At 54.5% G+C, this 9973-nt stretch overlaps 7 protein-coding genes across 7 annotated transcripts; 4 read left to right on the top strand and 3 right to left on the bottom strand.

Annotated features, from left to right (window-relative positions):
• Window positions 1-7: 7 nt before the first annotated feature.
• GLOTRDRAFT_48368 (ubiquitin-like modifier 1) lies at window positions 8-428 on the bottom strand (the record flags this gene model as incomplete). The annotated part of the gene is made up of 2 exons (XM_007871408.1): window positions 8-110; window positions 169-428. Coding segments are annotated over 2 exons (363 nt in total), but the record flags the coding sequence as incomplete, so codon positions are not given.
• A 465-nt stretch (window positions 429-893) lies between these two features.
• On the top strand, window positions 894-1335 carry GLOTRDRAFT_132636 (uncharacterized protein; the record flags this gene model as incomplete). Its single annotated transcript, XM_007871526.1, has 2 exons — window positions 894-1006; window positions 1074-1335. The coding sequence occupies 2 exons, from the start codon at window positions 894-896 to the stop codon at window positions 1333-1335; spliced, it is 375 nt and encodes a 124-aa protein (XP_007869717.1).
• A 3203-nt stretch (window positions 1336-4538) lies between these two features.
• Window positions 4539-5674, top strand: GLOTRDRAFT_48290 (terpenoid synthase; the record flags this gene model as incomplete). Its single annotated transcript, XM_007871400.1, is given in 4 exon segments — window positions 4539-4921; window positions 4975-5093; window positions 5113-5285; window positions 5339-5674. The coding sequence occupies 4 exon segments, from the start codon at window positions 4539-4541 to the stop codon at window positions 5672-5674; spliced, it is 1011 nt and encodes a 336-aa protein (XP_007869591.1).
• Window positions 5675-6128: 454 nt separating this feature from the next.
• On the bottom strand, window positions 6129-6442 carry GLOTRDRAFT_112320 (uncharacterized protein). The gene has a single exon (XM_007871525.1). It carries the CDS (start codon window positions 6386-6388, stop codon window positions 6155-6157), a length of 234 nt encoding a protein of 77 aa, XP_007869716.1. The 5' UTR covers window positions 6389-6442; the 3' UTR covers window positions 6129-6154.
• A 19-nt stretch (window positions 6443-6461) lies between these two features.
• Window positions 6462-8107, top strand: GLOTRDRAFT_140798 (DHH phosphoesterase; the record flags this gene model as incomplete). Its single annotated transcript, XM_007871524.1, has 2 exons — window positions 6462-6600; window positions 6665-8107. The coding sequence occupies 2 exons, from the start codon at window positions 6462-6464 to the stop codon at window positions 7882-7884; spliced, it is 1359 nt and encodes a 452-aa protein (XP_007869715.1). The 3' UTR covers window positions 7885-8107.
• Window positions 7663-8926, bottom strand: GLOTRDRAFT_123004 (uncharacterized protein; the record flags this gene model as incomplete). The annotated part of the gene is made up of 2 exons (XM_007871523.1): window positions 7663-8746; window positions 8814-8926. The coding sequence occupies 2 exons, from the start codon at window positions 8924-8926 to the stop codon at window positions 8008-8010; spliced, it is 852 nt and encodes a 283-aa protein (XP_007869714.1). The 3' UTR covers window positions 7663-8007.
• Window positions 8927-9393: 467 nt separating this feature from the next.
• GLOTRDRAFT_10508 (uncharacterized protein) lies at window positions 9394-9826 on the top strand (the record flags this gene model as incomplete). The annotated part of the gene is made up of 2 exons (XM_007871363.2): window positions 9394-9650; window positions 9709-9826. Coding segments are annotated over 2 exons (375 nt in total), but the record flags the coding sequence as incomplete, so codon positions are not given.
• Between the last annotated feature and the right edge of the window lie 147 nt (window positions 9827-9973).

Genomic DNA, 9973 nt, shown 5'->3' with positions numbered 1-9973 from the left:
CCATGCATGTTGATATAAACACGACCTCGTCCCCATTCTTGATCACATACTCGCCCTCGCCCTCCAGCTCCCAGTCCGTATCATTAATCAGCACGAGGATCCCGGGCCGTCTACACCCTATATACACAACCAACTTCGCATTTTCTCATAAGCGGAGAGAGAACTCACACTGTATCGCCCTCCATGAAGAGCTCCGCGCGCTCTTTGAGCAGGTGGTGGCGCAGCCAGTGGACGAGGTACGCGACGTCGACGGGCTTCGTCTCGCCTTCGTACTCGTTGTTCTGGGGTGAGGGAGGGGAAGAAGGGGGTGAGGAGGTGGAATTGTCGAGCGGGACGCGGGCGGGGAGCGTGAGCTTGTGCGACCTTTGGTTATCGAAGAGGAGCTCGAGGCCGCCGCCGAACTCGACTTTTAGCGAGATCGTCGACATTGTTCGTATTTGAGAAGAGAGTGCGTTATGTGGGCCTAGTTAGCGTGTCAGGAGATAATCGTGGCAAGAGGACAGCCCCTGATCGGATGCCGAAGTGTGGCAATGAACCGCAGTCACTGCGCAGTCATTCCGAAGCAGTCTCCAAAGTGTCCCGTGGTCCTCCTCAGTCAAGCTTGAGAAATCGCCTATGCATGTATATGATATATCCCTCTCCACCACTGGCAGCAACCTCCTCAACATTATATGCGCAGTTATCTTTTCCGGCTGAGCGCTGAAAACGCACCGCTATGATGCACGGTGACCCCACTGACCTGTCACTCAGACACCCTCGATCGCTGCCGAGCCATGGCGATTGATATTGACCCCTTCCAGCCAGGCTATGTATAAGGCATGCCCGCTTTGCGCAGTTCTTTTTAGTTCCCCTTTCGCAGTTGACCACCACTCTCGAACAAGAACCAACTTGCCATGTCGTACCAAATCCCGCCCCCGAGCTCGCCTGCGCCAGCTGCAGACGACCGACCCCTGCCCCCCGGCTGGATTAAAGAATGGGACGACACCTACAAAGCGTGGTACTACGTGTGCGTCTCGCCTTCCCCTTGTCTCTCGTCCTCACCACCCCATCCTGACCTCATTTTGCCTTTGCAGCGACACAGCGCGCAGAGGCATCACTGCCGAGAGCGTGGTACCTGAGACCGCCTGTCTTGCGCCAGCTTCATTGAAGTTTCCACTGTCTATCCATAATCTCACGCAGCTGTTGGCTACACAAATACAGTGGCGGACAAAAGTATCTGCACTGCCGCATCTTCGGGGGAAAAGCGGCTGTCTTTGTCTCGTAGCTTACTACTCGAGCTTACCCCGGAGGGCCCTGGCTCTGAAGAAGGCTAAGGGTGCTAATACAAAGTACTAAATCAGGTCAGTCATTCAGGCTGAGAATTATTTTTTATAAATTTATTGATTCCATCTAACCAGTTATGAGGCTACCGGGTTTGAGATGAATTTACCTCCTGGAAGCAAGGAGTGGGGCATCTAGGGCTGAAAGTCTGTATGCATTTATCTTACATAGAGTAGTTACAAATCATGAATATACATTGATCCATGTTGCCCCCGATCTGCCCAGAACCGTGAAAGTGGTGGCAGTGCAGATACTTTTGTCCGCCGCTGTAGGTGCACTAGAGAGAACAGTACTGCGAGGGCGAGTCTATCGTACAACAGCCACTCAAAAGAAAAACTTTACAGTAGAGAATCGCTTGAAACAGGATTGAGAAAGCGAGAGCCATGGTACAAGAGGAACTGTCTGAATTACTGACTCTCCATCCAGTTCGACTCGTTGTGATCACGTGAGATGTTGTGCTCTACCTGACAAGGGTCCACTGTTACCACAGGTGTGATTGTGAAGATGTGCTTATATATTATGAGAATACGACTTCAGACGTGATTCAGTACGACGGTCGAATAATAGCCATGTCCGAGCAAGGGAGTGAATGAGAGCTAACCTTTGGTGGCGGCCTGAAATAGCAGAAAGCGCGAAGTGTCAGTATGCGAAACCCCACTGGCAGGAGTATCACGCCGGTGCTCTTGGGCATTCAAGTTGTCTTCCAACTACTGGCACGAGGAGAGGTACCTCCAAGGCATGCAAACCTTTGAATGAGCTGGGGCGGGCTAGATGACGATGGGACTGTCAGACTATAAGATACCGAGTCGAACTCAGGCTCAGACGTTCACTCTGTAATACAACTGTATGCCCCAGTCCTGAGACAATGAGGCGTGACCTCGAAGCACAGGTAATTTCGCGCAGGGCGGCGCAGTTGGGAGTCGGGTTCTGAGACCGCCAGCGTGGCAGCCAATAGCGTGCGGCCAATGCTTTTCTAGTCACCGCTTCTGTAATCTTGGGGCTTACCCGAAGACGCCACAAACACTAAGCGCAAGCGCGAGCCGCTCGTTCCTCGCGTCGGGCTTGCTTGCAGATCATACTTATTATTTTCAAGCTTTCTGAGTAAATTTGGATATCTCCTGGCGTGAGATAATTTTGATTAGAGGCATAACAACATTCAAAAAATTCTCCAGCCTAATTTTGCTGCTGTCCACATGTGGCGGTGACTAGATGTCCCACACCATAGCATAAGGAAATAAGAGGTGAACGGTGCAGCTCGTGCCGACTCGACTCGGCGGATCTTGGAGTCGCCATTCAGTGATGCTTCCATGTACAGACATTTCTTCAGCTTTGCACATCATAGTCGCGCAGTTCCCCTGTTCTATCATTAGTACCCAGAAGGTTGAAAAGGTTCTCAGACTATATGTTACAGCAATGATGTATCATATCTCTGAGCTAATATGCTACAAATGGCCAGGCAAATGCTGTTTCCTTGGATATCGTGGAATGTAACAGCATGGCTTCTGCAAGAGATCAGCAAAGCACGGCTTCACTCCTCTTGGCAAGCGCACCAGTGCACTGTGACCTCTGTTAGACCCTATCGAGCCTACACTGGCAAGAAAGCAGAACAGAGTCAAGCTGTCTACCAGCGTCACAAGGTTACATACTAAATAGCTGGATATGCTTAAGTAGTTCTACATGCATCGACTGTGGCATTAACAGCTGCCGAACAAACCTTATCGGAAAGATCAATCCCCTTTGAGATGCAGAAGGTTGAGGCAACTAGGGTCAGATAATTTGGACTGACCAGAGGTGGATCGCAGGCATGATAGATGTAACTCCGAGTCCGTAGAAACGAGCATATGAGCAGCCCCAAATTGAAGTGGCGCGCAAGCATGCCTTTAGGTCCGGTGCGGCATTCGAAATAAGTGCCGCTTTTACGACTCCAAGTACTCGCCTCGAATGCTTTCCGAGTCCCGACAACCGGATGTGCCAAGTATATTGACAGTGTCGTGAGCTCCGTGGAATTCATAGTCCGCCCCTGCGCACCCATCGTGCTAGTCTTGTCAAATTGGCCCTGCCTATACTGTATTGGACGAGAAGACCGCTCAGGAGGCAATGCTACTGGGCGGCACTGAAGTCTTATTCATGTAATCTCTGCCTCAAGGGCACCCGATTTCTGTACGGGAATGATCTGGCTGATATGAACAGTTCAACGGAGTTCAACTCGTTCCGGGCCGCTGCTTCGGGATGTGCACGGCAATGGACTTTGCATGGCTCGAATTTGATGTTCAACAATCTTAATGTCGGCCGGTAGCAAATATCGGAAAACAACGGCCTTTTCGGTGAGCAACAGTTGAACGTGTAGGCGTCGGGATTTCAACCATGTAAGTATATACTTCCGATTGAGCTGACTCTGGCAGGGCCCGCGTTGAGGCGAAATACCTAACCCGAGTATGATCAATCATTTTGCGACTAGTAGGACCCAGCAGTGAACAAGCCAAACATACGGGAAAATATAATTTTCGCTTTTTCTCTAGCTTGCTTGATCGCTTTACACCTTGGTTCAATCCCTTTTTGGAATCGAAGATTCTACCAATAGTAACGGCGTCTTTGGATGAGACCTTTGACAGTTCGTCACCGGCAGTTGTGTACATGGTGGAATCCGGTGGTGTTACCTCACTCAGTGGGCTAGGTCATCTAACTGTCTTCAATCCACGATGACTAGTACTCACGGAGAGCCTTCGATTTGAGCGATACGCCAGGTAGTATGCCAGGGGTCTGGTGCACCTTGTACTTTTTCACATCCTGAATATACAGCGAAGAGACATACAATAACCTACGGTTACCCATCTCTGTGTTATCAGGATTTGAACCTCTATCGGATATCGGTGCCACTAGCCGTACATTCACGTATTATAGGTGTCTCCAAGCGGTGTCACAGCAGGATTGTTTATTGCTGACAAAGAGAGCGAGCTTCCATGACGCCTATATACCATATGCTACGACCTTGTCGGAGCGATGTTATGTTTGTTCTCGAGATCCGCTTTCAGATGGTTATACAGTAAGGCCTTATCTGGTATGGATATTTCCTCGGTTTTCTCCATGGTACTGTTGATGAGATACCCATTATATGGAAGACTGCCCAAGTGAACACGGAGTTGTCTCCTTTACGGGGACAATGCAGTTCTCCGGGGTATAAAAGGGTGAGTCAGACATCTTTGCAGCTATCGAATCACATGGCGAGCCCTCAGTCATACCAGCTCCGTCTTCCAGATTTCTTCGCCTTGTGCCCGTTCAAAGCCTCCACCAACCCTTTCTACAATCAGATCAACGGGGAGGCCATCGACTGGGTGATACGCCATAACGTACTCACGGGGGATGCATACGTCCGTTTTCTGCTGGGTTCCGGACCAATGCTCATGTCATACTCGTACCCCCTTGCTAGCCGGGAGCACTTCAGGACGTTATGTGACATTGTCAACCTGCTCTTTGTTGTGGACGAGATAAGCGACGAGCAGAGCGGCGACGACGCACGCAAGACTGGACTGAGTATTGTCCGAGCATTCAAATGCGAGGAATCAGATAACGATCCCACTGCCCTTGAGAAGATGTCCAAGGAGTGAGTCAACTTAATTCGTATGCAGAGACCGATGACTCAGAAAAAGGCACCAGAATCAAGAACCGCTTTTTCGAGCTCGGTAGTGAGAATTGCTTTGAGCGATTCGTCAAGCAATTCGAGGCCTATGTGGATGCTGTGGCAAAAGAGGCGGTCTCTCGTGGGCACAGAGGCGGTCTCTCGTGGGCACAGAGAAGTGCTGGACATGGACAGCTTCATCCCTCTCCGTAGACGGAACAGCGCAGTCCTGACGCTCTTCACATTGTTCGAGTACGCCATGGGCGAGGACCTGCCAGACGAAGTCCACGAGGACCCCACTCTCGCCAATATGCGCTGCGCCGCTTGTGACATGGTATGGTTGTCCAACGTAAGTATCGAGGCTTTCAGAGGCCCACACGTCTTATCACGCCTTCCCTTCAGGATATCTACTCTTATAAGGTGGAAGCGCGTCTCGACATTCACTACAATAATTTCGTCTCCGTGGTACTAAATGAAAGGGAAATAAGCTTCCAGGAGGTATTTGACTATGCCGGAGAGTATTATAAAGGTCTTGTGGGTAAGTTCCTAGAGAATAAAGTGAAGCTCCCATCTTGGGGACCGTCGGTAGACAAGGTTGTGGCAGGCTACGTCAAAGGCCTGGAGGATTGGGTCGTTGGAAACTTGGAATGGAGTTTTGGGTGTCGTAGGTACTTTGAGAGTGGTAGAGACAGGATTAGGGAGAGCTTAGTACTCGAAATGTACTCGGAAGCGGCCTAACGTCTCGTTATACGTATATGATCGAAGTTATAAACACATGTCGATAAACTGAGTCTGCTCAGACTGTACCTGTATAGCTTGTGTGCCCTTCTGATGCGTCCATTGTCAAGTGAACGGTGAGGTTTATATCGGTTACGAATAATACTTACAAGCGATCATGAACCCTAGGCCTGAGGATCTTGTCCAATACGACCCCCGAGTTGGACAGTCCCACGAAAGGCTGACTAATCAGTCCCTAATTTGAAAGTTCTGTGTCTTGGTGGCTGAGCGCTGAGTACTGGAAGCTCAACATGTAATTACAAGTAGATAGAGTCAATTATATCGAACTTCACTAGCCAGGGTGGTAATAACCCATATCCTAACCAAACCGGGGCGTTTCCCCCCGGAGCCACCCTTCAAAATCATCCTGTAACCCAAACCCTAATCAACCGGGGGGTTCCCCCCTAACCCCTTGAGGGTATAACGTTGATCTAGAAACGCTTAAGCAAAGGCAAGATCCTTCTGAGTCGCAGCTTCCGCTCGGTTCACCGTCCCTCCAACAAAATTATCCTGGCACACGACGAGAACAGTGCCCGTCGGATCAGCAGCATATCCCTTGTACGCATGCTCATTCGTGTCCTTAAACACGGATATTCCACCACTGTATCGACTCTTTGCCCGGACTTCTCGTTCTCGCATTAGCGTCCGGTGCCGTCTAGCTGTTCGCAAATTCATACCCTCATCTCGCACCCCGAGCGCACGAAACTCCCGAACGATCCAGTGTCACCGTTGGTTCGCGAGCAGCACCATGCCCGAACCCGCGCCCCCAACCAGCCCCCCATCCAATCTCCCCGCGTTCCTCTCCACCGCCAAAGCACAATACCTATTCGCCGTGCATGATGGCACCGCGGCCGAGTGGGTCGTCGTGATGGGCAACGAAGCCGGGGGTGCGCCTCACTTGCTGGCTTCCCGAATCCCACTGACCGCTCCACTTCCCACCTCCACACACAGACCTCGACAGCCTCGCATCCTCCCTCGCCCTCGCGCTCTTCCTCTCCCTCACGCGCCCCGACGCGCGGGGGAAAGTGGTCCCGCTCCTGCAGACCCCGCACGCGGACCTGCACCTGCGCCCGGAGAACCTGCACGCCCTCTCCCTCGCTTCCCTCGACCCCTCCGCACTGCTCTGCCTTGACGACGTCCCCTCCCCCCTCCCCTCGGGGAAGTTCGCGCTCGTCGACCATAACCGCTTGAACCCGTACTTTTCCGCCTCCCCATCCACGGCAGAGGTCGTCGCGGTGGTGGACCACCACGACGACGAGGGGCTGTACACGGATACAGCGGACCCGCGGGTCGTGCAAGTCCCCACGGGGAGCTGCGCGTCCCTCGTCGCGCTGCTCTACCGCGAGCGCGTGCCGGGGGCGATGGGCGCGGACCTGGCCGTGCTCCTGCTCAGCGCGATTATCATCGACACCGCCGGGCTGAAGGAGGGCGGGAAGGCGGAGCGCGCGGATCGCGAGGCGGCGGCGTGGCTGTCGCCCCTCGCGTCGCGGGTGCCGGCGTTGCGCCCTGGCACCCTTGTCCACGGGTCGGATCTTGGGGCCGGTGAGGTGGACGTAGCGGGGCTGACGCGGGTGCTCCAGGAGCGGAAGTTCGATGTTGGCGGTTTGGGGACGTACGACCTCCTCCGGCGGGATTACAAGGAGTACAGCTTAGCGCCCTCTTTCCCTCTCTCCGCGTCCCTGTCGCCTTCCTCCTCGCCGGGGACAGCGCCAGTCCAAGTCGGCCTCGCGACCGTCCCGCGCGGCCTGAAATCCTGGCTCCCCGCGGACCACTTCTTCTGGGGCGAGTGTCAGCGGTGGATGGACGCGCGCGGGCTGGGCGTTTTGGGCATTCTAATGACATTCACGGGGAGCGGGAAGAAAGGGAAGCGGAAGCACAAACGGCAACAGCTGTGGATTGTCAGACGCGGGTACGAGGAGGTGGGAAGAAGATTGTGGGAGGGCCTCGAGGGGAGCGGGGAGCTGGAGGTCGTGAGGAAGGGGGTGGGGAAGTATTTGGAAGGTGCGAAGGGGGAGGAGGGGGAGAGGGGGAAGGCAGAGATGGACATGGAGGGGGAGGAGATGGAGAAAGAGGAGAGGGAGGGGCGGGTGAGGGTGTACAAGCAGGGGAACGCGAAGGCAACCAGGAAGGCGGTCGCGCCGCTCGTGAGGCGGATCATCGAGGGGGGGTGAGCGGATTCATATGTAGCGAGAGGCAGAGTTCGAAGTAAATGCATGCTCTATGTTAATCGACGCGTTGACAAGCTGATGCTAGCCGTACATCGATGCGAGTATACATACATGCGCACATTATCTCTACCACCCGCCAAATCCTCCACCGTGATGATGTCCCCCGCCACCCGGCCCACCGCCAAACATTCCACCGCCACCACCGCCAAACTCTCCCGGACCACCATGGTGATGGCGCGGGGGGCCGTCAAACATCCCCCCTCCAGGTCCGCCGAACATCCCGCCCCCGCCGCCGAACTCCCCTGGTGGGCGGTGGTGGTGCCTGCCCTCGCCTCCAAAGCCGCCGAGCTCTCCCCCGCCGAAGCCGGGTCGGTGGTGTTCGTGCCTGCCCTCGCCAAAGCCACCGAACTCTCCTCCGAATCCTCCATGGTGCGGAGGTGGTCCAGGCGGCGGGCGGGCCCCGCCCATTAAGCTGCCTAACAACCCCCCGCCGGAGCTCTGGTGGTGGGACCCGCCGAATATCTTGGAGGCAAGGAGCGCGGCAGCTGCGCCGCCGCCTGCTGAGAGCATCGGGCTGACGCCGCTACCCGCGCTCGAGGGGGTCGAGGAGCTATATCCGTATTGTGATTGTTGGTGGCCGCTGGCGTATTTCAATGCATCCCCCAGCAGACCGCGGTCGGCGTTTGCGTTCTGGGTTTGGGTTTGAGTTTGGGAGGTGGAGGTGTTGCGAGCGGCAGAAAAGGGGTCGTTGTCGTCCCGGTACGGGTATGGCGAGGGGATGGCCGGCGCGGTGGGCGAGGAGAGCTCCACTGGGACCTGGCGCGGGTCGTGCCAGGTCGTGTAGGTCGGTGTGCGCGCTGTGTCGCTGCAAAGGCAAAATGAGGTCAGGATGGGGTGGTGAGGACGAGAGACAAGGGGAAGGCGAGACGCACACGTAGTACCACGCTTTGTAGGTGTCGTCCCATTCTTTAATCCAGCCGGGGGGCAGGGGTCGGTCGTCTGCAGCTGGCGCAGGCGAGCTCGGGGGCGGGATTTGGTACGACATGGCAAGTTGGTTCTTGTTCGAGAGTGGTGGTCAACTGCGAAAGGGGAACTAAAAAGAACTGCGCAAAGCGAGCATGCCTTATACATAGCCTGGCTGGAAGGGGTCAATATCAATCGCCATGGCTCGGCAGCGATCGAGGGTGTCTGAGTGACAGGTCAGTGGGGTCACCGTGCATCATAGCGGTGCGTTTTCAGCGCTCAGCAGGAAAAGATAACTGCGCATATAATGTTGAGGAGGTTGCTGTCAGTGGTGGAGAGGGATATATCATATACACACATAGGAGATTTCTCAAGCTTGACTGAGGAGGACCACGGGACACTTGGAGACTGCTTCGGAATGACTGCGCAGTGACTGCGGTTCATTGCCACACTTCGGCATCCGATCAGGGGCTGTCCTCTTGCCACGATTATCTCCTGACACGCTAACTAGGCCCACATAACGCACTCTCTTCTCAAATACGAGCAATGTCGACGATCTCGCTAAAAGTCGAGTTTGGCGGCGGCCTCGAGCTCCTCTTCGATAACCAAAGGTCGCACAAGCTCACGCTCCCCGCCCGCGTCCCGCTCGACAATTCCACCTCCTCACCCCCTTCTTCCCCTCCCTCACCCCAGAACAACGAGTACGAAGGCGAGACGAAGCCCGTCGACGTCGCGTACCTCGTCCACTGGCTGCGCCACCACCTGCTCAAAGAGCGCGCGGAGCTCTTCATGGAGGGCGATACAGTGTGAGTTCTCTCTCCGCTTATGAGAAAATGCGAAGTTGGTTGTGTATATAGGGTGTAGACGGCCCGGGATCCTCGTGCTGATTAATGATACGGACTGGGAGCTGGAGGGCGAGGGCGAGTATGTGATCAAGAATGGGGACGAGGTCGTGTTTATATCAACGTTGCATGGGGGGTGAATTTCACATAGTCGGGTTATTTATCAGGCATCGATGTAAGGTGCGTCGCCTGGTCTTAACTGTCCCCGGGTCTCCAGTATCATTCGCTGAACCCGGCGCAGAACTAAGGACGATGTTAAAACTGCTGTTGTCATACAGTATGTATCG

Source organism: Gloeophyllum trabeum, assembly GCF_000344685.1.
Source record: "Gloeophyllum trabeum ATCC 11539 unplaced genomic scaffold GLOTRscaffold_00014, whole genome shotgun sequence".
Classification (NCBI taxonomy): Eukaryota; Fungi; Basidiomycota; class Agaricomycetes; order Gloeophyllales; family Gloeophyllaceae; genus Gloeophyllum; species Gloeophyllum trabeum.
This window is presented reverse-complemented; position numbering and strand designations above follow the sequence as displayed.